General features: G+C 43.1%; 1 protein-coding gene across 1 annotated transcript in view; it reads right to left on the bottom strand.

Moving 5' to 3' along the window:
* Positions 1 to 1803: 1803 nt before the first annotated feature.
* The window catches only part of LOC311256650 (protocadherin-16-like), an 83056-nt gene continuing 57438 nt past the window's right edge, over positions 1804 to 27421 (bottom strand). Inside the window, exons 3-21 of the mRNA XM_084351887.1 lie at positions 21142 to 21330; positions 20217 to 20448; positions 19830 to 20066; positions 18432 to 19460; positions 17343 to 17530; positions 17156 to 17252; positions 16328 to 16485; positions 14057 to 14897; positions 11401 to 11640; positions 10459 to 10584; positions 10092 to 10301; positions 9126 to 9992; positions 8908 to 9021; positions 8613 to 8824; positions 8162 to 8313; positions 7506 to 7636; positions 6944 to 7230; positions 6674 to 6815; positions 1804 to 6175 (exon numbers count right to left, since the gene is read on the bottom strand). Coding sequence (XP_084208013.1) covers positions 3588 to 6175; positions 6674 to 6815; positions 6944 to 7230; positions 7506 to 7636; positions 8162 to 8313; positions 8613 to 8824; positions 8908 to 9021; positions 9126 to 9992; positions 10092 to 10301; positions 10459 to 10584; positions 11401 to 11640; positions 14057 to 14897; positions 16328 to 16485; positions 17156 to 17252; positions 17343 to 17530; positions 18432 to 19460; positions 19830 to 20066; positions 20217 to 20448; positions 21142 to 21330 — 8040 coding nt within the window. The 3' untranslated portion in view covers positions 1804 to 3587. The remainder of the gene's footprint in view (positions 6176 to 6673; positions 6816 to 6943; positions 7231 to 7505; positions 7637 to 8161; positions 8314 to 8612; positions 8825 to 8907; positions 9022 to 9125; positions 9993 to 10091; positions 10302 to 10458; positions 10585 to 11400; positions 11641 to 14056; positions 14898 to 16327; positions 16486 to 17155; positions 17253 to 17342; positions 17531 to 18431; positions 19461 to 19829; positions 20067 to 20216; positions 20449 to 21141; positions 21331 to 27421) is intronic.

The following is a 27421-nucleotide window of genomic DNA, read 5'->3' as shown; positions in this document are numbered from 1 at the left end:
TTATTACACCACTTGAACTTTTTGCTGTTTGATAAAAGTTCATTGGGTTAAAACAAGAGATCACAGTTTGTAGTCTTTTTGATGTTTTTGTTACATCACTGTGTCATTTGAGAGCCAGTATTACGTTTTAAACACAGAGGTTTTATGTACAATATGAAAACATTCTAGTAACACTTAACCCTTAGTGTAGACATACAAATGTCCCTTGTTGTTATGAGTTACACCATCTGTGGAATAGAAATTGAGTGCAATTAATAGAAACAGCAAAACACACTTCAGATTTCCAAAGTGGCAAAACAAAGATAAGTGCAGGGACGATAACAGAGAGGTAATGATAATCTATCTTTTTTGTAAGGACGTCAGTTACGCAGATACGCCTAAGGATTAAAATGTGAGATTTGCACATTAGTTTGGTGTGGTAGATGATGAATGACTTCTGAGCTGCAAAACGTAATGTGAATGAGATCTTTGGGCAAAATACATGAAAGGGCGATGAAAGAATAAGAAGTAAGTCTGGCTCTATCTTGATATGGTGCTGATTTAAACAAACAAATGTAAGAATGGAATAAGGATGATCTGAACATTTCATGTGAAGCATGAAGGATGACGGTTATATTTTGAGTTTGTTCCAATTCAAGACCTCGTGTTTGTCTTTATCTGTGCTGGAGAAGTTTCAGCAAGAACATTTACTGTACAGAAGGAAAGGAAATGATTTTTGTTCATGGCTGCTTTTAGCAGAACTAGAGTATCTGTAAAGCCATTACTTCAAATAACTTAATATAGTATTGTGTTTGTGTTACATCATATATAACTATCAAGTTCTAAATAACACTTAATGGCTATCATTAACTCAAATATAGTTTAATTGGAGATGTTTGGGACAACACTAGGGCTGGCCCACTTTCTGTCCAATAATTGAATAGGGACTTCTGAGTTGCAGAGTTTATACAAGGTCACAGGTGAGTGCTCATGACTTTAGCTTTATGTTGTTGATGAAGGTTCTCAGTCATCTCAGGCCTCTTTCAAACCATTTGTCTTCTCTGGCCAAGATGTTTACATTGTTGTCCTCAAAGGAATGATTTTTCTCCTTCAGATGTAAGTGGTTGTTTTGTCTCCCCAATGTACAGTTTAGGCACAAAAACAACTAGGTTAGGGTTAGAAAATCACTATGGTTTGGCTTAAAATACCTATTTTGGAGGTCTCAACAATGGCTGGATGCCCTAACTTAGGTTACTGCCCTATCCTAAAAATATCTAGAGGTACCACCTTCACCAGTGTTAAAAAACAGCCTCAAACTGCGGTCACTGGCTTGGCGGCCTTGTCACCTGTAAGTCCACCACCATTCGGTCCACCTCCTGATATGAAAGTCGTGTAATAAACACGTAATGTGAACGTGATATGACACGTGTGTCACAAATGTCAATATAGTACATAGCCCCTGTGACGTACGTATGAATGCATCTGTTATGTGCAAAAACATTAACTGTGAAATTGTTATGCTGGTGACTGGGTTGCCAACATATAAACCCTCAGGGTAGAACGCTGGTTATGTCTTGTGATTTGACAGATGTCAAGACGCTGCCTACATGTTTCAACTTAAATTAGACTCTTTCTCTGCTTAAGCATTGGTTATCTTAGGTATTGGTTCACTTGTAATCCAAAACCATATGAATATATCCATGGACTCATTATACATAATAACTATTATCATATGGTTCATTTTCATACATTACTATCATTCTGTGCTGAGAAAGAAGAAACAGAAGAAACAATGAGTTCACATAAGTACTTTAATCAGGCACTTTTTGCTCAAAACATTTCTCTGGAGCCTAGAATACTGTATGTATGAACATTTGGAGGGATTTCTCTTCTATGGCATACAGTTTGGACAAACATGAAACGCAAGTGGCAGGTAGCACTGTTCAATACAAAACAATACAAACAACAAGGTACCTTCATTCTATCAAATAGGTAGTGTTCATGTATGTTTGGCCATGGTCAAAATAGCATCCTTGTAAATAATTTACCAAGCCTTTCAGCCTCTGAAGTCTACCTATAAAATAAATAAAAAATATTGTAGAATGTTAGTGTTGCTTAAGATAATGTTATTGAGAGTCTAAAACTGAGGGTTTAAGCAGTAAAATATTGGAAGGAGAGGGGACTCTTCATTTAAGCCATGGTAGGGCTCTGGGTAATTATCAATGCAAATTTATACATCATTTTGTAAAGGCTGCCGAAAAAGCAATTATCATCATGAATGTATTTTCGATGTAGGCATCTGTGTGAAAGCATTATGTGAATTATGGCTGGGCATGTACATCACATGCATTTCTTCTAGGAAACATTCTCTGGTGGTGTTTGAACATTCATAAATATACACTTTTTCATACTTCCTTCACACCGAATGTAACAGTTGTTAGTATTACTTTTTATCCTTATAGTATTCTTTATAGTGATATTGAAAAAAGGGGACAAGTGTGGTCCAAAATAACATTCATTATAGTTTGTCAGTAAATCTATACAATAAATCTGCACAAAAATGAGAAAAACCTTCTGAATATTTCAGTGCCAGGATAGCACTGATTTAGAGCTTAAGTGTCTTAAATACTTTACTGAGGAACATTAAATGAGTAGACAAATGACCAAGACCTGCTTACATTCTCTGTAATTAATAGGCTGCTGATAAGAGCAAATAATTTTACATTTACCACATAGCTGCTCAATGTTCTCCCTCACATGAATTATTTTCACAATGCAAAATGAAAGCAGTAAGGCTCGCTGTGAGAAATTAAAGCCAGGGCACCTGAAGGACAGGATCATTGGATGTCAGGTATCATTTTCCTCAGCAGAAAAATGAAGAGACGTATGTTGAGGACTAAGACAACTTCAGCATTTCACATTCATGATTACCTTTTGATGTGAGATCAAACACTAGATTCGTAGAAGAACTGATCACACAATACTCCACTCTGACTGATGTTTCATTTGTTCAAGACAGGACGTCTCTCCCGCTGTACATATTTACAATAATCTGTTACAAAAATCCACAGTTCATAAAGCATTAATGAAGAGCTTCATTTAAAACCACAAGGTTAAGAATCACAAGAAATAAAACCAACTTACAGTACAACCGTGTACAGTACAGGCAACAAATATACAAATATAGAAATATATTCTGAGGTTTTAGCAACCTATTGACACTTTTATGCCATTTCTTGTCAGAAACCACATGTATGTATAAAAATATAGACAATGCTTTTGTACAAAATATTGACATCATGTATGAATCTCCATTTGAATGTGCAAATTAACACTGATCAACAGAAGAATAAGGAGTTTCTTTCACAAACACACACACATAAAAAGGCATAGTCCATTTTGGCCTGTTAGTCATGTAGTTCAGTTTTTCTTCAGTAAGCACCACAATCAATTCAGCTATTTTGACTTTGTGTCCTTCTTCTCTTCAGAAAGAGAACAGAAAAGAGAAAAGTGTTGACTCCTTTTAGGTTGCAGCCCCTGTGGTCATACAGTAGAACAAGTCTGGGACAGCAATGACTCAGTTTTGATTCACTCTCTGACTTCAGAATTTAAATCCTCAGCTCTGCCTCCTCAATGTGTTCCAAGTTGTGTTCAGTTGTGCTGATCATTGATGCAGAGGGGCCCTGGGAGACACTAAAGGGTGTGATTGCGGGGGAACGTGCTGCCAGCGGTGAGAGAGAGGGGGAGAAACTAGGAGACATGGCGACTGAGGAGATGGATCCCTCAGCACTGAGAGGAGATCTTCTTAAAGAAGCCAAGTGGGGGAATGTCCTCCCAACGGCCGGCTTTGGAGGTACAGTTTTGGCCCCAGGGTGGGCCACAGACGTTATGAGAGGTGGGGGGTCAATTCTTGACTCGGCCTTTGCCTTGTGATGAAATGATCTGCGAGGATGAGGAGGAGCCGTTTCATCTTTTAAACGTGCTATTTCAGTAAAAACGTTAGCTAAGGGTTGGAACTGGGGACACCAGTTTAGCAGATAGTCCCAGTTATAGCTGCCCCTCAGCTCCTCATCACTGGCCACAATGGCTGTCAGGGAGCCGTCCACAGCAGGCTTTCCACTCTCTGGGAAAGTATAATCTTTAGGGTGGGAGATGCTGAGTCCTCGTCCCACACCCACATACCCACCCCCCTCATCCCTGTAGACTGGCACCTGGCCAGCTAATAAAGTACCACTCACACTGCCCAGTTTCTTCCCTCTGAACCAATCTATGGAAGGCTCACAGGACACGTCTGATAGCTGATCTGCATCCTGCTGGATCCCAGAGTCTGGTCCTCGGGCAGAGATGCGCTCCTGCATGGAGGAGGAGATACTTGACACTCGAGGGTATTCATTAATCATTCTGATCTCATCGTCCTCTGCTGCCTCCGCCTCTGCCGAGCCACGGCCACTGGAGTGGGAGGGATCCAGGGATCCTCCACGAGTGTATGGACCCCCACTGCTGCCACCCTGATCAGCTGTGTATCCAGGAAGGGCCTGATGGTAAATCATTTCATTTGCAGCAATTTTTGTTTCCTCAAACTTGTGCAGCATGGTGCCTGGCGCTGGTGTTCGTCCATGTCCTTTTTTCTCCTTCTTGTGACGTCTTAATTTCATGAAAAATAGTGCCACAGCAATTATTATTAGTATGACTATGGTCCCAAGTGAAACTGCAATGACACTGACAAGCAGCATATTCATGTCTGTGTTGAGACCAAAAGATGTGTGGGTCACATCTACAGTAACTTTGGCCACTGCTCTGCGGGACGTCTCCAGAGGACTGTGAGCAGTGACATCCAGTGTCATTAGACGCACCTCTCTCTTAGACCGACTCTCATGTCTTCTGTAGCTGTCCATCTTTAAGGAAATTGCTCCTGTTGATTTATTTACTTCAAAATAAGGCGAACTGTCTGCTAGGGAGTAGAGGACAATGCCGTCCACACCTCCATCCTCATCTCTGGCTTGAACTTTTCCAATAATCTGACCCTTCTTTGCTCCTTCAGGCACTTCAAACGAGAACTCCGAGGAGGTGAAAACAGGATCATATTCATCTTCCCCTGTAACATAAACCTGCACTGTGACAGTTGCAGAATAGTTGCCAGCATCCAAGGCAACAGCCACAAAATGGAAGGAGTTTACCTTCTCAAAGTCAAAAGTGGCGTGAGTTCGTACTTCTCCTGAAGTTTGATTGATGAGGAAGGCCTCTTTTCCCTCTTTAGAGTCTAACATGTAGTATCTTAACTGTCCAAAAACACCTCTGTCATGGTCGATTGCATGCAGCATGGTGACTAAGGCATTCTGGGGTTGGTTTTCCCTGATGCTAGCAGTTAATAGTTTGAGGGGAAAGAAGGGCCGGTTATCGTTGATGTCCTTCACCTCGATACTGACTGGGGCCAAAGCGTAGTGCACTTGACCGTCAGTAGCCTGGACAACAATCATATGGGACGACTGTCTCTCACTGTCCAGAGGTCTCTGAAGCCTCAAGGCTCCAGTCCACTGGTCTACTTGGAAAAGGCCTGTCTCGTCCCCTGAGCTTATGGAGTACTGCACCTCTCCATTGGGAGCAGAGTCTGGATCTGTGGCAGATAGATGCAAAATCTCTGTCCCTGCTGCTGCACCCTCACTCAATGCCACACTATACTCTGCTCGGCTGAAAGCTGGAGGGTTGTCATTGGCATCTGTAACACTGATGAGGATAGGCACGCTGGAGCTCCGCTGAGGGATTCCACGATCTGATACCACAACAGTCAAGTTATAACTTGGCACTGCTTCAAAGTCCAGCTCCTCCACCAGGATCAGGCTGCCGACTGTCTGGAAGCCCTGCCCCTCCAAGAAGCGCACACTACTCTCAATCTGGAAGGTATTACCTGAGTTGCCACTGGCAATAGCAAAATCAAAACCACAGTTGTCCCGGGACAGATCTCCGTCCACAGCTTCTAAGGTCAGAACAGTTGATCCTGGAAGCCCATCTTCAGACAAAGTGGCTCTGTATTCTGACTGGTGGAAGATGGGGGCGTTGTCGTTGACATCAGACACTTGTACCCGGACAGTGGCAATGGATGAAAGGGATGGAGTGCCCTGGTCCCGTGCCTCAATTACCACAAGGATGGAGGGATTCTCAAAATCAAACTCGGTTCTTTGGTTGACGAACAGAGTACCTGTGAGGTGAACACAAAACATGAGCAGAGCAACTTAATTTCAATCTTTTGTTGTTCATTACATATTGTGGTTTCACAATTAAAGTAACGATGGATGATTCAAATAAATAATGTAATTACAATTATTTTTTGTAAACACTGTAGCAGGTTTGGACACATGCTGTTGAAAGGAAAAATATGTGAAGCAAAAGAATTGCATTTGACAACAGCACGCAGTAATAACTTGAGGCAAAAAGAGTCCTATTTTATAACACACTTATTTTTAGATGCTATCTGAAGCACAACATCTGAGGTAAATAACATTAAATCTGACTTTGAATGTCTTTTAATGAACAAAATGATTAAACATTGTGCAATGCCTGCTGCAAATATGTCCAAACCCCAAATGTGCATCCAAGAAGAGCCTTAGGGGATCACATTTTTATTAAGGGTAATTAAGCTGAGCTCTGGGTGGAAAACAGTTAGAAACAATCATAAATGTTCTCACAGTAACCTTACCGTTGCTTGGGTCAATGTAGAAGACGCCCTTGGTTGATGACATTACTCTGTAGGTAATCTTCCCATTCTCCCCAGAGTCACAGTCAGTGGCTGTTAGTGTGATGAGAGCACTGCCTGCTGGGAGGTGCTCTGAGACAGTCACCTAATGAGAAACACATAATATAGATATATGAACTGTATATCCATTACAGTTCAACTATTCACATGCTAACTCTCTAAAATGTGGTGTTAAATGCTGGTGTGAAGACAGATGTGTGAAGGTATCTGTACCTGATACAAGTCTTGAGTAAAGGTGGGGGCATTATCATTCACATCATCCACCAGCACAGTGAGGTTGGCCTCGCTTTGATGTTTAGAGTCGGATGAGCGGACGGTCAGAGTGTACCACGTCCTTTCCTCATAGTCCAGAGGGCCAGTCAGAGACACTCCTCCTCCATAACGATGAATCCCAAACATGCCTTGGCTGTTTATATCCAGGTGAAGTGTATAGGATAGGGCTGGCCCTGAGTCCACATCATTTCCTGTTACCTGGGTGATAACTGTGCCAATCAGAGTATCTGTATGTGTGTGGGGAGGCAGGAAAAGAAGAGCAGACATTTAGGTTGCTGCTGAAGAAAATAAATTCCAATTTTTTCTCTTTATTAAGAAATATCCTGCCCTGGAAAGCCTTGATCTAACAGACAGGAAATGAACAGAGGAACTTGGCAATAGCTTGTTTCATAATAGGTTCAGACTTTTCTCACTGAGCCACGCTGAGTGAGCTGCCAGCGAGTGTGATGTGAGGCTTTATGATAAGATCACTGGGCCAACTTCAACTGTGATGCTGACTTACCCTCAGGCACTCGGATCTCCCGAGGCAGAGGAATCATGGGGCTGTTGTCGTTGAGGTCGATGATGATCACAGTGAGGGTGGCAGAGCCAGCCAGCCGCGGGGTTCCCCGATCTGTTGCCGTAACAACAAGCCTGGTACCACAAGATTAATGGTCAATGCATGAACTTTTAACCTTGTTGTGTAAAGTTTCACCTGCCAGCAAGATCAACTTTTTTTTTTTTTTTTTTTTAAATGAGCATTGGAAACTTTTTTACAATGACAGTGCTCTCTTTTTGTAATATCATTTTCAATATAAAAAATTGATTGGAAAAATCAATAACTTTGACAACTATTTTCTGAGCAGTCCTTGTTATAAGAGGCAGTTGAGATTGTCTTCTTGCAGGAAGAAAAATGTGCAAACAGGTTTGCAACTAAAAGTTTAAACTGATCTACTCCGTTTTGAAAAAAAACCTGAGAATTTCTAATGAAAATATGCACAAAAATTAGCTTTAACCTTCAAACAAGGGATATTTGTGTGTAGGGAAATGAACATTATCACACTTATAACAAACATTAAACAAGGATGCGTTGAGGGCAGAGAAGAGCTGAGAAGAACCACATGTCAGGAAGTGATTACAGACAAAGAGAAAAAAAGAGAGCAAATGAGCAAAGCTCACTTTGTTTGTGTCCAGATCTCTCGGTCCATTATGGCTGCAGTGGTGATGCTGCCGGTCAGTGGGTCTATCTTAAACAAGCCACTCATGGATGATGACCTGATAGAGTAGGTCACCTGGCCATTTTGACCTTGGTCCAGGTCATCTGCAGCAACCTGAGGAAATGATCACCCAATTAGGGATATAAAAATATAGAAATATATGCAAAGGCTGTTTCAGTGTAACATGAACTAGTGAGCAATATTGGACTTGGAAGTCAGGAGTTCATAAAAATTGGCTCCATGGCACAAATGATTCTGTAGTATTTTCATTTTGGACACTGAGGACACTCATTCATTTCTCCATAGTGCAAAAACTATCTAGATTTCTGAGCTTGAGTTCGTTTTTTACTCTACAGCTTCACACTTAAACAACAGCCAACCATAATACATGTGTGGGGAAAAGGCTACCGCACCTGGATGATGGGGAAATCGTAGCCTTGTGCCTCTCTAATGTAGGCTACATAGTTCTGGAGTTGGAACCGTGGCAAGTTGTCATTGACGTCCTGCAGGATTAAGTTGACAGCCATGTAAGAGCTGGAGGATGCCGTCTCAGCTTTCACCACAAGGCGGAGTTTCGGCGTCTCCTCGAAGTCTAGTCCTTCAGATTTCTGGACCCATATTTCACCTAATTCACAAAAATAACAGTGAGTCACACTGTAGATTTGGAAAACATCGTTTTGTAGTGGATGCTGCCATGTCTGCACTTACCAGTAATGGGGTTTATTCCAAAGGATTGCATTCTGTTTCCACTGAAAAGACTGTAGCTGATGCCCGTCTGGGAGCCATCAGGGTACTGGGCCTGAGTTTGTGTTACTACTGTGCCTGTAAGATGAGGAACACAAACTGTTGAAACATTTTACTTCTACTAATCATTTTATACATTTGCCAATTCTCAAGTAAAGGTTAGAAATGTATATCACTCAAACCTTTAACGGCATTCTCCTGCAGACTGACATCTCGTGCCGTGCGGGAGAAGCGAATCCCCCTGTAGCTCTGTTCCCTAATATAAATGATAACCACCCCCAGGGAAGACTGAGCCGGGTTGCCCTGGTCCATAGCCTGAACTATCAAGGTCCTTTGACTTTGGGTCAGAGTCTGCAGCTTCTCTGTGGCCTGGATGTCTCCAGTCAGTGAGTTGATAGAAAAGCCCCTCACAGGGTTGGCAAAACGATAAAACACAGAGCCATTAGCCCCAAAGTCCTTGTCCTCTGCCCTCATGGTGGCAAGCACTCGACGGCTGGACACACTGCTGGCAGAGATGTTCACAATAAGTGGGTCCTGAATGAAGAAGGGAGCGTTGTCGTTCACATCCTGAATGTAGATGGTCACCTGAGCGGTGGAGTTACGAGGGTTTACAGGGGAAGAGTCAGTGGCACACACCTCAAAGGTGTAAGAGGCGGTCCGCTCTCTGTCTAGGGGTGCTGCTGTGATAATGCGACCTGTGTTCTGGTCTATGATGAACATGCTCTGGGAGCCACTGCTCAGATAGTACACCACCTTGCTGTTGGGGCCCTGGTCCAGATCAATGGCTTTCACCTCCAGGACCAGTGAGCCCATGGGAACATCTTCTGAAACGTCTGCAGTGTAGCTGTTGCTCTCAAATTGGGGGCTGTGATCGTTGATGTCCATAATGGTCACCTCAACTGTCGCGGTGCTGCTGAGGGGGGGGTGGCCCTGGTCCTGAGCTGTGACTGTTAGCGTGTACCCAGGCCTCTTCTCCCGATCCAGAGGCCTTGAAGTGGAAAGTACACCTGAGTGTCTGTCCAAGCGGAAGTCTCCAGATGAATCCCCAGCTGAAAAGACAGCAAAAATGGTTGTAAAAAGATAGAAAAATGTAAAGTCATGGGAGCAGTGGAGGTGAATCTGAATGGTACAACAAAACAAATTCTCACCTGTAATTTTGTAGTTAATCTCCCCACTATCTCCTGCATCCTTGTCAGTGGCTCTCAGAGTGAACAGAGGCATTGCCTCTAGGTTTTCTGGCACCTCTATACTATAGTAGAGACGTCCAAAGAAAGGGGGGTTGTCATTCTCATCAAGCACTTGGATCCTCACTGTGGCTTTGGCATAATTGGGGGGAAGGCCTCCATCTTTTGCAAAAACTGTCAAAATGTAAGAAAAAACCCAGAGACAACCGCATTAGTGTGTTAAGAGATGGTGAACATGAAACATTTGAAATTCAGGAAGTAACTCTTAATATTGTGTATATCAGAACAGTGTTTTTATCTGTGTTAGTGTAGGACATTCAGAGGACAGTACCTGTCACAGTGTAGTACTCCTGGCGCTCCCTGTCCAGTGACTTAGTGGTCCTTATTACACCTGTAACTGGGTTGATGCTGAAACCCTCCTCTGAGATACTACCATACGTCACCTGCCCATTGATTCCTGCAGAGTAACACACCATGACCATGTTATAATTCAATAATGGATTGTAATCTTAGAAAGTTACAGTCTTTGACCTGTAAACATTCAACAAAAACAACATTTAGAAGGCATTTGGATATTCTTGTTAATAGCTTGTATGCTTATTTGTTTGTTTGTCATTAATTTTGCTGTCTAAGCATTTGGCAGTGACGGCTCTCCCTCAGGTGTCTGGATGCCAGATTGCGTGCTAGCTGAAAGGAGTCTGGCAACCTCACCTGTTTGCTTCACTGATTGCCTTTGGAGAGAAAGTTTATAATCCTTCTGTTTTATGTGCTTCTGACTAAGTCCAGGGGAATGCAACCCCCACCCCCACCCTACTGTGTAGTCCTCAATTAAAAACAACTGTTAATGTAATTTGAATACGTACTCAGCACATGACAGCTGAGAAGCATTACAGGCATTTTTGGTTGCCTTAAATGCTGCAGCAGCACAATTTGATATCCATTGATGGAAAATACACACACACATGTGCAAACAGCATGTCATGGTTAAAACCAGGCTAAATTTGGTTGACTGTTTTTTTAGGTTACATGTCACTACATATGATGAGCATTTCTATGTTTATATTTCAACATGTAGTGAGGACCTCTCATCAAGATAAAGTCATTCAAATGATGTAAAACAATGTGTAGCTTTCTAAAACATAAACTTTCCAACCAAATTTCAGTTTTAACCTTTAACCCCAGTCTGACCTGCATATTACCAAATCAGTTCTCACTGCAACCATGTTGAATGAAAAAATACTATATTACATGTACCTAAGCTGCAGTAGCTCACCTTGGTCAAGATCAGAGGCGGACACTGTCAGCACACTAGTTCCTGGTGGCTGGTTCTCAGAGATCTCGGCTTCGTACTGGCTCTCCTCAAACCAGGGCACCTCATCGTTAACATCAATCACATGGACACACAGCAGCTGGCTGGACGAGTGCTGGGGTATCCCATGATCCTCAGCGATTATTGTGAGGTTAAAGATGTCCTGCTCCTCACGGTCCAAAGGTTTGAAAATAGACAGAGAGCCTGTGGAGAGATGAATCAGGGGTGAAATGTGAGGAGAGATTTCCTGTATGTGTGTGTGTGTGTGTGTGTGTGTTGGTGGGTGGGTGGGTGGGTGTACTTTATTACAGACCGTTTCACAGAGGCAGTTACACACGACAACTACAGTATGAAAGCATGCTATCAAAGGCAATAAAACATGCCACTTTCCATGGTTGTGTGTAGTCGAGTGATTTAAAAAGCAAGTGTGAAAAGTTGCCGTGTGAGGGCCAAATCAGAGCTAATCTTCTCCACACACACAGCTCTGCCTACCTGAGTGCTACCACCACCACCACCGCTGTAACAGCCCAACGGTCTGGCCACAGTTTACGAGATTTTCCATTTGAGAATGCCGCAGCCATCGAGAAAAAAAGCAGTAAACACACACTCTAGACACGCAACAGCCAGGCCTGCCGTGCTCCGTAGAAATTAGGGGCACCCTTGCCTTTTCATTATCCTGCCCTAAGAGGGTAGAGCTTGCATTGATTCAATTTCAATTTCATGCTTTAAAATGAGCTGCAACTGTTAAAGAAAGAGAAGACCAGGGCTGTTTTGGTTTTAACTTCTTTTGAGCATGTTTGTATCTCACTAGGACTGAGATAACTTGCCCCTAAGCCTCTAATCTGGTAGGAATTACAGGCTGAAATATTTTCACCAAATTTGACTCCACTGTGATCCTGCTGTATCCCTGGTCACTGATAACACATGGGCAGAAAAAAGACAGTGGGAAACAGGGGAGCGTTTTATTTTGGATGTTTTCAATTCCAACATCTTAAGCCTAAGTGAGGTTTGTGGCGCCAACACTTTGGACTGCAGTGTGAGGGTTAGCTGAGGTTGCTCAGACAACAAACACATCTTTCTTGTCTTATGCAGAAGTCATTTATCACCATTTGATGTGTTAATCCCTGAATAGTGTTGTCTTTTGCAAAGAAGCAATTCACCATATCTCCAGTGCACTCTCCCTTCGCTCCACAAGTGAAATTAATGGCCTCCCTTTTGACAATGACTGATGAGAATGTGCCTCACTCTGTGACTTTATATATTCCTAATAATAGCTTGACAGTCAACTCTCTATTGTGGTTAACTGTGATGCCAAAGTAATGAAAACAGAGTGTGTAGGGATGGTCACAGGTCCACAGTCACTGACCCCAAAACAGGAGCAAACCAGGTGCTCAGAGGATTAACTCTGTCATCATTCTAACAAATAACCAGTGTGCATGAAAACACTTCAAGGTGAGCACACATACTGTTCTAAAGCAGAAGTGGCATGCATGACAGCGCCTGAATGTTTCCATCTCTGAGCTGCTCCAGGGGGCATCCTGGTTGGCGACTTGAAGGAGAAGGCGGAGCCTCCGTTGACACGTGTCTCAAACACCACAACAAAGCCCACCGGACCAAATAGCCCAAGGTCAGCGCTGACTAAGTGACAGAGTCTCATGCAAGCACACAAACACATATGTGCATGCCTACACACACACACACACACACACACACACACACACACACACGTGCGTACACATAAACACGCGTAACTGATCCCTTCTCTAATGGTTCCCAGAAGCCCGGGCAGGAGGTTCTTTGGTCTTTCATGGGAATAGATCCACAATAACAGATGATAGGTTGTGTGTGTGCATGCTTGTGTTAGTGTGTGTTGTATATCTGGCACACTGCTCTGTCTGTCTGGCCTCCAACTAGGAGAAATAAGTCATAAAAGGTGAAGCAAGAGTTGTGCCGTACTTAGACGTAAGCAGAGTATTAAAAGAGTTTGTGTGTGTTTATGGAGGAGGAGGTTAAGTGTTTGGTGGGGAGCTGAGTGGAAAACGGAAAGGTGAGTACACATGCAATGTAAAGTAAAATTTAGAGGTGGCACGATTTCTCAAAAACTCTGTGTAAAGCTCCAAGCAGAGGCGAACAGATGCAGATTCGCTTGTCCCACTAAATTGAAAATATTTCAACTTCAGCGAGGGATAAGTGCTGGAATTCCCAACAGGTGCTGGAAATATAAAGATAGAGGACAAGCTGAAAGATGTAGTGATATCAAACAAACAGGAGCACAAAGGAAGGGCCTGGTAGAATATATTTAAACAAACTAAATTATATGCCGATATCTGATAATAACGTGTGTTATATTCATATTGTATTGTATATGAGTGCCTCCCTTCTTCCAAGCAATACCTGTTAGTGGCTAAATCACAGGGCAAGGAAAAACATGCCAGAAGCCAAAAGGAGTTCACACTGAAGAGGGAAAACATACTCATCCAGAATATCCTGATTGTCTTTCAAAGACTTTTCTCAGATGTATGACATTGTTTCTACAAGACCTTAAATTATCCTCCATAACATTTTTTTTGAATAAACTATCTCTACAATGTTTACTACATTGGCACTGGGCTGGACTTACCAGTGTTAGGGTTGAGGCTGAATGTTCCCCCAGTGTTGCCTGACTGGATGCTGTAGGTCACTCTGCCATTCTCCCCTTGGTCTGCATCTCTGGCCATGACATACAGCGCCACAAAGCCCACCGGCTGGTCCTCCATCACACTGACAGCTGTTGGCGAGCTGAACACTGGCGGATTGTCATTCTCATCGGTTATGTACACCCTCGCCGTGACAGACCCCCAGCGCCTCTGGCTGGCATCGTGGGCAGAGTCTGTTGCCTTTACAACCAGTATCAGGTTGGAGGTGACCTCATGGTCCAGCTCCTGGCCCAAAGACAGAACCCCAGTGGAGGGGTCGAGGGTTAGTAGGCCGGGGATGTTTGGCCACTGGTTGAGAATGGAGTACCTCAGCTCGCTGTTGGGCCCACTGCCGTCCTTATCTGTTGCCTGGAAAGTATAGACAGACGAGCCGGGCTCCATGCTCTCAGAGATGACGATAGTGATGGGATCTTCTGGGAACTGAGGGGCGTGGTCATTGCTGTCCTCGACGTCAATGTCCAAGTGGACCAGAGTGCTGCTCGGGGGGGCCTGAGAGAAGTCATCTACCTCAATTTGCAGGGTGTAGCGTGCATCTCGTTCGTAGTCAAGAGGACGAGCCAGGTACACGTCTCCGGTCAGACGGTCCACGACAAAGGTCCCATCTCGGTCTGTTCCCCCAATCACCGTGTAGGTGACCTCCCCTTCCTCTGAGGTCTCTCTGTCACTGAGGCGCACTGAGCCAATCACAGAGCCAGGCTTGGCCTCCTCCACAGAATTGAAGGATAGGGAGCGGGAATTAGAAGTAGGTCTGTTCGTGCTGAGAACCTGCAATAAAGAAGTAGTAGATTATGTGAGGACAGAGAAACATGACAGAGGATCTAATGTTTCATTTGGATGCCCGGAGGTTTACAATTTTTCAATACAAAATATGAAAATATTTCATGGACTTCATGGAAAAGCAGAAACAGATTTTGTCCAATCCACTCACTTGTTCTGTATGTGATCACTGGGAATAAATGAAACCAGCTACAAGAGGTTTTTATAGACTTGAATAACATGCCTGCTAACCTTAATAAGACTTAATCTGAAACTCATGCCGCTGCCAGGAAAAATAATAAAACAATAGATGAAAAAAGTAACACAATCAGAGGAGGAAATGGTGACAGGGTTTGAATTTAGCACTGGGACACATTTCTGTACTGTGTATAGCTTTACACTCCCTTTGATGAGCAGTTCAAGTGTCTTCAAAGACTCTACTACATTATTACTTCTCTCGTTTGTATAAAAAGAGCACCACAAGTAATACATGCCACATTGTTTTAATGAAACATTTTTTTTCTTTGAGACAAGCTTGGAATGAGAAAATTTAAACAGCTGTAGAGGGGCGAGTGAGAGGAAGAGGTCGTGTTGATAAAATTTTCAGCAGCATTACTGAGATACTCAGAGATACTCTGCTCGGCACCCTACAGCAGGGTTCCCACAGTAAGTAGGCCCTCAAAAAAATAGGCTGTGTTTGTTGTGAAATCTTACATGACAAGCTGTAAAATTGGTTCCACATTAGATGGAAAAGGAGTGTTCCAGAAATAAGTTGGTGTAGTCCCATCCTATCACTGACGGATTTAGAAAATCAGTATGAAAAGATGATTAAAGGAAATTACAGAAATGCGTCAGCAGGCAAGAACAACACAGTACTGTTTAATCCAATTAACTAATAATTATGACTTTCATTTTTTTTTGTTGGAAAGGAAGAACTGGCAGTCACTGAAGCTGTTTATATGGCAACTCTTTTTTCCTGGAACCTATAAATCTACGTTCCTTCCAGGTTTCTTCCATTGTGTCCATTTTCTGTTCTATATTAAATATTAACTGAATTACCCGCAATGCTGTGTTTTTACGTGAGCGTACGGCCCCGCCGCTCATTGCAGAAAGGGCTACTGTATTAAAAAAGTGTTGAAGTCATTGAGTATGACCTTGATCAGAGCAGTCTACAGCTGGCCCTCATCACAAGCCAGCTGGGAGTATTTGATTCAGACCCACTTTTCCATTTCAGATAGAAATTTCCCCTTTTGAAAAGTCACAGGGGAAGAAAAGGGAGGGGATGGGAGGGAAGCTTGTCAGAAGTGAGGCTGATATGTCTGCAGCTAGTCTGAGGGGCCCAGAGACATGGATCCTCTCAGCGCTGAGCCTATTCTTTGATATTAAATAGGTGAGTAGTGAGGGTGTTTGTGCTGGCCGGGCTCCAATGACAGACTGACCTGAATGGTGAGGGAGCAGGAGGTGCTGCGAGGGGGCAGTCCTCTGTCAGTGGCTGTCACCGTCAGAGTGTACTCAGCCCGCTCCGAGCGGCTGAGCGGAGATGATGAACGCAGCTCCCCAGTGTTTGGGTTCAAAGAGAAACGCTCAGCTCTGGGACCTGGGAGAGACAGAGGATCCAGACGTTAACTGGAGACGATGTATGTGGGAGAGCAAATTACACAAACCCAGCAAGTCAGTTGTAGTATTTTGAAGCATTGAAGTGAAGCCAGACAAGGGTGATGGATGTTTCAAGCATGTTGTCAAAGTCTGTAGTATTGACACACATGGATAACAATGATGATCTGTTTCATTTATGAAATACTTTTCTAAAGACAGTTACGATGTGTTTTACACTTGAGCTGAAATGATTAGTTGATTAATCATAATCAATTAGCCACTCGAAAGAAAATCAATTGGCAACTATTTTGATAATAGTAAATCATTTACGGCAATTTTCAAGCAAAAATGTCAACATTTGCTGCGTGATTCTAGTTTTGTGAGAACAGAAAACTGTTAAAATACATAAATAAACAAAATAAATCAGTAAAAAAACTAAAATTATCCCATAATAATATTCTTATACCACGGATATGGAAAATAATTTCTTCTGATTGGGTGGCAGATTACCTGTAAAAGTGTTCTGACATGCATTATTCCCTTCATCCATAATCACTGTAGGACATCCCACTGCATCCTATCACTTTCCTAAATCATTACATGTAGCATATTTAACAGAAAACTTTCAATTTTCACATGCGTACTCTTTCGACTTCCTGCAGGTACTGTACCTGACAGAGAGTAGAACACAGTGCCATTCTCTCCTTCATCAGGGTCTTTGGCTTGCAGAGTGCCCAGTAAAATCCCAGAGGACTGACCCTCTGTCACCTATAGATTGAAAAACCACATATATGTAATTAAAGATATGAAAAACTTTTCATTTTCTGCCTGTTGATGTTTTTGTTCTTGTGGCATTACCTGTATGACGAGGTTTTTGCCAGACTGGCTGTGAGAGAAAGCAGGGTCATTATCATTGTCGTCCAGGACAGTGATGAAGGCGGTGCCTGTGGCGCTACGGGAAGGAGAACCTCCGTCTTGAACCACCACCACCAGCTGGTAACTCGACTGCTGCTCTCTGTCCAGAACAGACCTTGTACTGATCTCACCTAGGGAGGGAAGGGGGTGGATGAGAGGGGTTTTAATGTGGAGGCAAAAGTCCAGAGCCCTGGAATAATGATGAGAGCCAGCAGGCTTTGATCAATGACACACAAGTAATAGACATCCACAGTGTGCAGATGTGCGTGTACATGTGCACGCACACTCATTCACACACACAAGCAGAGGAATTTTGGAAGGTTGGCAGATGCGGTAGAAACTCAGCCAGAGACTGATCACAATTCTGAGTCTGTGTCTCCACCCACAGACTAACAGGCTCAGCAGGCCAATTAGAGCCCAGCAAGGCGCTTAGTGCTGCTGTCACCATCATCTGACTAATTTATGACGGTGGGGGAGAGGCAACTGTAGTCTCTTATCTTTTAGAGATGACTCAGTGAGTTGACTAAACATTGATTGAGTTTTTCTTTTTTTTTTTTTCAGAAATAATTTAAATTTTTGATGACAAATCTAAAAGTTTCTTTTGGAATCACGATGGCTTTATTTCACAATGATTGCTCTTTGGGGTGATGTAGAAACGAATGACTTGTTCTGTTATTTCAGTTCAGTTTAGTTTAGCTTGATCTACAGAAAAATATCATATGTAATAAAACTGAGTTTTCTGAATTCATGGTTCAGGGTTTCTCCAGTATCGCCTAGAGGCAGATATCTTTAATAATTTGGAAGAAATTGAAAATTCAAGAAATAATATCAACAGTGCAGCCATTCGTTTCTTGTGCAAGCTCCTGGTCAACAGCAGCTTTATTACATTAATGACATTAAAGTCAGATAACTACTTTGTTCACATATGCAGTTTTTAGCTTAAATACACAGATTTTCAGCAACCTCCATTTTAACACTCTAATCTGTGACTGCTGCTGTTGTTAATGGTAATACAACACATTTTCAATTTACCTGTGTGGGAATTTATCTGAAAGTGGCGGTCAGGGTGTAAGAATCGGTAGCTGAGGCGTCCGTTGGGGCCACTGTCTCGGTCTGTAGCCGACACATGACCAAAGCCAGTTCCTGCAGGCAAGTTTTCTCTCACAGCCATGAAGACCCTCTCCTGTGTGAGTCGAGGAGAGTTGTCATTCTCATCAGTCACTGATATCCGCACTGTGGCACTGCCTGTCTTCTTCAACTGTCCATGACCTTGACTGGCCAGCACTGTTAGAAGATAAATGTCTTTGACTTCTCTGTCTAGAGCACTCTTCACGAACAGCCAGCCACTGTCTGCAGCGATGCCAAAACCTGCAGCATCTCCATCTGGACGCAGGTGGTATGCCAGGGGACTAGAGTAACCTGAGCCAGGGGTCTCTCTGTTCAGAGCCCTGACCTGCAGGAAGCGTTTGTTTATCGGAGTCCCTTCTTTAAGCTCTACACGGTAGGTGAGGGTATCAAAAACAGGTCCTTGGTCATTCTCTGCCTGGACATGAACCACAAGCATGAAGGTGGCACTAAGCTGGGGCACTCCACTGTCCTTGGCAATCACCTGGAGGTCATAACGGGGGGCACTCTCATAGTTGAGGCTCCCTACCAATCGGATCTCCCCACTGCTGCGCTCTATGCTGAATGCCCTCTGGATTCCACTTGGAGAAGAAAGATCGAAGCTGAGTTGTCCATTGACTCCAGAGTCTCTGTCCTCAGCCTGGATTCGATACACCACTGTACCCATTTCTGTATGTTCTGGCAGCAGCAAGGACTCCGATGATGAGGGCATAAAAACAGGTGGGTTATCGTTGATGTCTGCGATGGTAATGTGGACACGAGCCTGGCCAAAGGCAGGCGGGTTACCACTGCGAGCCTGCACCTCCAAATCAAGAGATGACTGGGCTTCATGATCCAGAGGCAGACTGGTCCTTAGGGCCCCAGTGTCAGGATCCACCGTAAAGTATCCCACAGGGTCCCCAGAACTGATGGTGTAGGAGATATCTCTGGAGGTACCTGGAAAGAGAGAAGTATAACAAAAACCAGAGGCAAGTCAACAAGGCCCATGAGGCAGCGCTAAAAGCACTGAAGTAACAGTATACGCCAAGGATGTCATTTTTCAATTTTCATGACTGCAACAGAGCTCTAAAAACTCTGAAAATGAATATATAAACAAAGTTGTGAAATGGAATTTTTGACTGATGTTAGTTCAGAGTTAGGTGTGTATAGTGGCCCGACGCCTATTTGTACAAGTGGTGCAGGGTACAGAAAAGACACTCTTTTAAGCATGATCCATGAGACTGAGAAATGTATACTGATCTGTTCAGTATGAGCTGTGAAACTCCAATGTGAGTGAGTGAGTGAGTGAGTGAGTGAGTGCCCCACCTGTCTTACTACTGGCCTGGACGATGCCTACGACTGTCCCCCGCAAGACGTCCTCTGTCACAGTAAAGTAGTACTGAGTCTGTTCAAACACAGGTGGCGCCACCAACCCCGCCACCACGCTAATGTTGACTCTGGCATTGACATGGGCAACTAGACCGCCGCCATCCTGAGCAGAGATCAGCATGGGAATGACAGAGTTGGCCTTGCCATAGACAGATCGAGACAGGGAGATCACACCTACAAGAACAAAGACACAGACAAGGTTCAAACAGGCCATTTTGACATCATGTGAAAACATAATGTGAAGGCCAAAATCAATCAGCTCCTTAAATAATTGAAATCTTGAAAATATAGTAAAACATAAACAGGAACTGGAAAAATGCCAACCTGTATCTTTGTTGAGTGTAAAGTAAGGGGAGGCCCCTCCAGGTACTGTTTTGTATGTAATTCGTCCATTCTCGCCTGAGTCTGGGTCATAGGCCATCACTCTGACAACAGATGTCCCAGGGGCGCTCTGTGTGCTCAGACTGACAGCATAGCTGACTGGGTAGAAGGCGGGTCTGTTATCATTAATGTCAACCAGATCTACCTTCACATAGGCTACTGAGCTCAGTCCACCCTGCAGAGGAAACAAAAGCTCCTTTGTCATACCGTCACATACATCACACCGTGAACAGAAAAAACACACCTGAAAGCAGGATTTAAGCCACGTTAATGGTGCAAGTAAAAACCAGCAGTAAACCCTGTTAAAATCTCGTTGTATGGCGTAGCCTCTGAAATATAGTCCCAGCAGGTTCGTGCAGGGATACAGATTGATAGCTTCCCTCGGGAAAGAGCAATATGTCATGACCCGTGGAGGGTGAGAGGGCTCGCCGCAACCAAACAATCTGTTTCATGGGCTTTTCATTTGTAAAAAATACAGTGAAGGCTTTTCATTTGGACCAGGTGGCAAAAACGAGCGAGGCAGCAGTCCAACTTGTTAAAATATTACTGCCTGACAGTTGAGGCATTTCTCCATCTGATTGCTTTAACATGGCCGCAGTAATTTTCTTTCATTTTAAACCTTTTATTTTTTAGGTATTATTTGGCATAAAGTGAACAGGATATACTAACTTTTGAATAAGCTTGCCACGGAGAGCCATTCAAGCTTTTATTTTTTTACTTGGCTGCTCAAATCAAAGTTTTTCTGCACTGTTGGCCATGTCTTTGCTATCTGGCCTGTAAAAAAAAAAGCAAGGCTGCTGTGTTTATAGGATTACTCTGTGGCTGGATGGATTCATATTAAGCATGATTTCTAAATGTGTAAGCTCACCCCATCCACTGCAGTAACAGTAAAGTCGAAGCTGGCCGGCCCTTGATCTCTGTCTAGTGCAGCACTAGTGCAGATCTGGCCAGTCTCCTTGCCAATGGTGAACTGAGAGGGAACAGCGCTGTTGATGCCAGAACCAAGAGAGTAGGTAATGGAGCCAAAGGAGCCGCCGTCTGCATCTGTCGCAGTCACCTACGGAGAAAGAAAACATGCTATTGGTTAAACATTCCAACATTGTGCATTAAAATGAAAATTTATTAAGCTGGAAGGGAAATATCTGACTGGATAAACCCAGCAGTTTCCATACTCATTAATAAAGCCACAGCAGATCAGATCTAAATTCTATTAGAGGGATGTAAGAGTGATGGCAGTCCACAAATTGAAACAAGAGCACCATACCAGGTGCCTCTTGAAAGCATCTTTGGACCCCATCTTTGTTGTTTATCTGAGCCACGGCATGAGCCAAACGGGCCCTTTGGCAGAAAAGTGCTCTGAGGGAATGAAGGATGGTGGCGGGAAGGAGGATGACTTCTACAGGCTCTGGGAGGGCTGCCAGCAGGGAAAACTGCCCACTACAGGAGTGGCGTCTGTCTGCAAAGGACAGTGACTGGGACGGCTGGGGAACAGTGGGATACCACACAGTATGCTTCAGTGCAGCGCATTATATCCCAATGTAATGTCCCACTTGCGGTCTGGTTTTAATAATGCCGCACATCTACAGAGGGCTGGAACCGCTGGAGCTATAAAAGCAGCTCACAAGCCATCAGCCAGGGAGCCGACTCAATTACTACAGGATCTCCCAAGACAGCGCAAGGCAAATACACCAATCAGATCGGGCCCCTGGGTACCAGCAGTATAATTGTTTGCAAGTGTTGGCTCTGGATCGCAGTTTGCGAGCGATTACAGTAGGGTTTAACCTCACAAGTTGATTAGAATTCTCCTTCCTTCCATCTATTATAAATGGATCTATTTAGGAAAACACTAATTGGGAGAAAATACAAGCTCGATTCATGCTCTGGTGCTCCAACACTCAGCAGCAGGGAGCCTCCTCTTCCTAAGACAGAGTAGTCATCAGGAACACTGCCAAGAAAAACAAGGCAAGCCATCATCAAACTGATTTTTTAAAAGAAGGCATTGGTATGAGTGTGAGTAGATGTAAATCATTCATTCGAGGTGATGAAGGTTTGGCTGCACTGATTCAGGCTCCATCTCCTTCCTGAGCAGATGGCAGACGGGGGACTCAGCAGAGAGCATGCCCCACACTCTTGAATGTGAGTCCTGACAGAGGGTGAATGGTGTGTAGGAGTGAGGGAGTTGTAAAGCTAGCGGGGACTCGAGCCAAAGAGAAGAATAATAAACCACACGAGGAAAGGGGAAACCAAGAGCAATACAAGAAAGCTACTCCATCTTTTAACTCGTGGAGGCTGCAGCTTACTGTAATATTTTATCATTTTGCAGGGGGCAAGGTATTCATAACAACCCTGCAGCTTTATGCTTGTTTTCTTCACAGCTGTGGGACGAGTGTCAGCTGGAGGGAAAGCTGAAGGAGCACTTTAGCAATACCTGGGCCAGCAGATATGCTACAAATATTTCCCAACAGATTTAGGAAAATATTTCCCCTCTTGTGACTGATCCGTTCGTGACAGGCATTTAAAGTACAAGCTATTTGAAGAGACTCCATGCTGCTTTCCATTTTTGCCACAACCATCCATAAAAACTTTTTTTAAAAGTACACCCACATACAGTTCATAAAAAGTCAGATGTAAAAGGCCTACATTTATATTTATAACAAAAACTTGAAAAAATGGAAGAAAAAAAGATGAAAAAAGGGAAAATGAAAGTTACTTTTGGTGAGGTGGGATTTTGAGCTCTTTTTCACTCTATGAATCTATAATGATATATAGTAAGACGTACTGGCTCTGAAAACACTGAATTGAGGGTTCCCTGTGAGTTTAAGAAGTTTAAACTTGAGTAAAGTAAAGTGGTGCAGTGTGTGCTACAGAGATACTGAGCTTTCCTGTTCAGAGCAAATTCAGAAGAGACAGGGGATTGAGTGATGTGCACGCCATGAAATTAATTTACATGAGGATCCAGCGCTTTAATAATTACACTTCTCCCAGCGCTCGGAATACTGCATAAATTGATGAGGATATTTTGAACCATTTGTGGTTTGAAAACCTGAGAACAATATGTTCCATGAGTTAAGTGGATGACTTCTTTGTGGAGCGTGCTGTAAGATAATAAACCACACAATCACATTTGCATAAATCCTAACCACTGTGTACTTAAAAGTAGATTGCCTGAAGCAACCAGTCTGCTTTGGAATCTACAGACTGTGATTTCAATTCCACTCTCATTTCGGAGTTAATAGCAGTGTATCAGTGTCATCTTGCTGTAACGCAGATCCTTGTCTGTCCAGTCGTTTATAATTTGCCAACCACCCGTATGAGAGGACATATGGGGCCATATGCTAATGAAAAATGAGCATGACTATTAACGAAAACCATGTACTCTGAGAGTTAAGGAGAACTTAATAAAATGTGGCCTCTAGCAAAGATTAGGATAAATCAACACTGATAAAACAAGATTATTCAAAGTCATGGATAAAGATTGAAGCTAACTTTGGTTCCTGTTGTTAACGCTGCAGTTCAGCAACAATGTCACAGCAAGAAGTCATCCATCGTTCATCTCAATACTATGACACAACTGTACACATATTTCCCTTTAATATTTACTTTGTTAATCTTCCACTTTTATAACAAGGCTTGAATGTTACTACCTCCTCTACACGGGCATATTGTAAATTTTAAGGGAAAGGAAATATTTATAACCATGGAAGTCATTTAAGATGTGCCAGTCATGTAGGAAGTCGAGTAAGAATTATCCACCCTGCAGGGGGGAAAAATACCACTCACCACTTGTATCCGTCTTGTCATGAATACAAGTGGCCTCTCTCTCTCTCTCTCTCTGTATCCCGCTGACATTTTACTCTTTCCACGCCAATGTATAGGTATTGCGTAAACCATCTATTTCTATTGGATTGAGAGTTCAAAAGCAGGAGTAATCTTAGATCATCGGCAGCAGCCAGCAGTATTCTCCCTACACTCTGTGTGTGTGAGTGAGGCATGATGGGAGCTGTCTTATCAGCAGGGGAAAGGCAACGTTTGGCCGTCTCCTTAGTAAAACAAGCTGGGGGAATCCAAAGATAACTGGGGCACTTTGTGGTTCTCCCATCAGATTCCAGGAGCCTTTCAGAGGAGACTTTCTGACTGACCGACTGTCAAATCAAGAGAACAAGATTCACACGAGAGAACATGCCTTTAGATGTTTATGTATAATATGTTCAAATGGAATAATGATCCTGAGGTTTTTGGATGCTCTAAAGTTTTCTGGCCCATCTAAGGTCCTCACTCTGTGGTCTGAGAGAGAGCCAGGCCTGGAAAAGAACAAGCCGGGATTTGGGTGCTTTCTATTTTTAGAGTTGAGTTTCCCAGAAGTCAATTATATTTCTCCTACAACTATTTGATTGACCAATGCGGCTTCTAGCTCTTATTCTTAAATCGTTGCGGATAACGCAGACACATGTTTGTCAGTGTGACCTTATTTGCCCAAGCTACGGCTCCTCTCTACATCTTCATTGTGCAGCCATGCAAAAAAGCTTCACTGTGGAAAGAAATGGCGTAGAAACCTGTGAGTAAACGAATGATGTGGATTCAAAACCATTGAGGCCAACAAGGGGTAAAATGAAGGCGATGTAGTTTTTAATCATGCTCCCCGTATTTTAGAGTGCCCAGTCAAACAAATCTGTCTCACGTAGTCTTCAGTGAAACCAGCCAATCAGGGCTGCATGTCTGCCAATCCAAATAGGCCACAAATGACGGAGTGCACGTGTAAATGTTTGCCAACTGGGAAATTATCACACACATCAATCAAACTCTGCATGCACACGTCCTTTCAGTGTACCTTAGATGCGTAAGCAAGACGTACAAACACTGGGGATTAAATCATTGCTCATCACAGTCTTGTGATGCCTGTGGAGCAAAAGAGCGAGACCAAATTAATTCTGCACTCTGATTTAACTAAAATCTTCTCTGAATTCTCCATGAAGTCTTTGCAAACAAACCAAACTCAGCTGAGGATCCAGCAGTGGCTATTGTGACTGGCCTAAATTAAACTCTCAAACTCTGTGGCACAAAGAAATGCTCAGAAAATACTGGATAACATTTCTAAACCTCTAAAGCTCACATTTACAACTGAGCCAGCTGTTGTTTTACTTGTAGACTGCTGTTACTTAAAGCACCATGTGTGACACATTGACTAGTGAGCCATGCAACTAAGATGGGTTTGAAAAAGTGCTCAAGTTACAGATATCATTTAAGATGTTTCCATTTCTAGGAATCTAGAATAAAGAGAGCCTAATTTACTGAACTGTGGAGACTTCTTAATGCTCCTCTTTAACAAGTCTCCACAGTTCAGTAAATTGTTCTCCACCCCCCTGAGAGTTTGTTGCTTCCATCGTTATAAACTCCAGTAACACAACAATTTGTCAACCTGATTGGAGATTTACAGCAATATCAAGCCCAGTCACGTCTTTGAAACTTTCCAGATATTAATTCAATAATCCCAAATCTTCAGTATCAAACATAATATCAGTTTCTGTTTCACAGACATGACCAATCAAGCCTGTAAGAGCAGAGCTACTGCAAAAGCATTGAGATGTAGCACGTGATAGATTGATAGAGTAACATGGAGGTCATTAAAAGGCAGTAAAGGCAAAGAGGAAAGCGTAGGCTCAAAGAAATCAAACGAGTGGGTGAGTTGCAGAAATCTGGACTGAGAGTTGCTTTGAGCGTTCACAGCTGGTGTGAGGCCGTGCGCACTCCTCTCCCTCTATTGTCCTGGCATCACTTCTGAGGAGACGCAGATGAGGAGAGCGAGGCGGAGAACTCCTAAAGGCCTCTTTCACTACTCGCTGAAGTAGCAGATAGGCAGGTCAGAGACTTTGTGACATGTCCTACACCACACTAAAGACCCAGACAGAGACCACAGCGGCCCGGTGGAAGGAAGAAGCCCACACACTGTTGACGAATATATCAAAACTCCAAACATTTGCCGCACAGACAGTATCGTCTGGATTCTGACCAAGCATGTGTGAAAGATTTTGGTGGTTACTCAGGAGACAAAAAGCTGAAATCTTCACTGCATAGTTTAAGACATGTGTAATGTCTACGAAATAGTGACATTAAATACTGCCAAACTGTGGCCTGCGACGTCTGGTTGTGTTGTGTGAGTATGATAACAGTAGAGAAATTTCATAAGACAGAATGAAGGATGTTCAAGAATCAACCCAGGTGCTTTGCTTTATACTTCCTCAGCGTGTCTTCATATGAATACAGAACAGGTCTACAGAGTGTGAGGAAGCCAGAGCACATATAGTGGTCTCCATAAGGCACTACAACCTGGCTGCTATGCTATGCTATACTATACTAGTACTGGCAGTGAGATGAACAGGATGTATAAAAAAGGCTTGAGATTTCAGGGTGAGGGGTGTGTTATCTAACAATTTCTGCTCAGCTAATTTTAGGAACTTGTTAAAACAACAACTCATTAACAAGAATTACCACCTTGTGGTTATATGCCTCTGCACACCAGTGAGGTTGCAGTTTCCAAACTCAAAGAATATAGCCGTATATATGTTGTGTTATAAAGTGTAATTCTAAGTATGATTCCAGTGAATGATTTCCAGCGAGAAACATGCTGGCTTCACTTTGAGACTATTTTTACAGACGAGTGCACTGGACTGCCAGAGAGCTTCATCACATGGTGCAATGACAATCACCTGAAGCTCAATTTCAGTGAAACCAATAAGCTTGTGGTGGATGTGCAAAGGAGTTATAAATTCTAAAACCTTGATGCTTCACACACACGTTCAACCAGGCGGAACAGAAGATCTATTCAATCACCACAGAAATCTGTGAAATCTGGTCACAATCTCTGCTTCTGATCCTGAGTTATGACTTAAATAATGGCCAGAATGGTGCTTTTGCAGAACTTTATCATGTCACAGTGAAGTTTACCGTTGACCGGTAAACCATTTTCTGATGCGGAAGCATAAAAATGCATAGCTTTGGCTGTGTGAAATAGCAGAGGCTGCTTGCCTATGTGAAGTGACAGTCTCACTATCAGCTACATGCTAGTTTATCTTTGGAAATGGAAGTTGGGGATCTACAAGTATGTAATTTAGGGTTAATATGAATAGCGGATGGCATTAGAGAAAAGGCCA

This window comes from Pagrus pagrus (assembly GCF_965226575.1).
Source record: "Pagrus pagrus genome assembly, chromosome: 4".
Classification (NCBI taxonomy): Eukaryota; Metazoa; Chordata; class Actinopteri; order Spariformes; family Sparidae; genus Pagrus; species Pagrus pagrus.
This window is presented reverse-complemented; position numbering and strand designations above follow the sequence as displayed.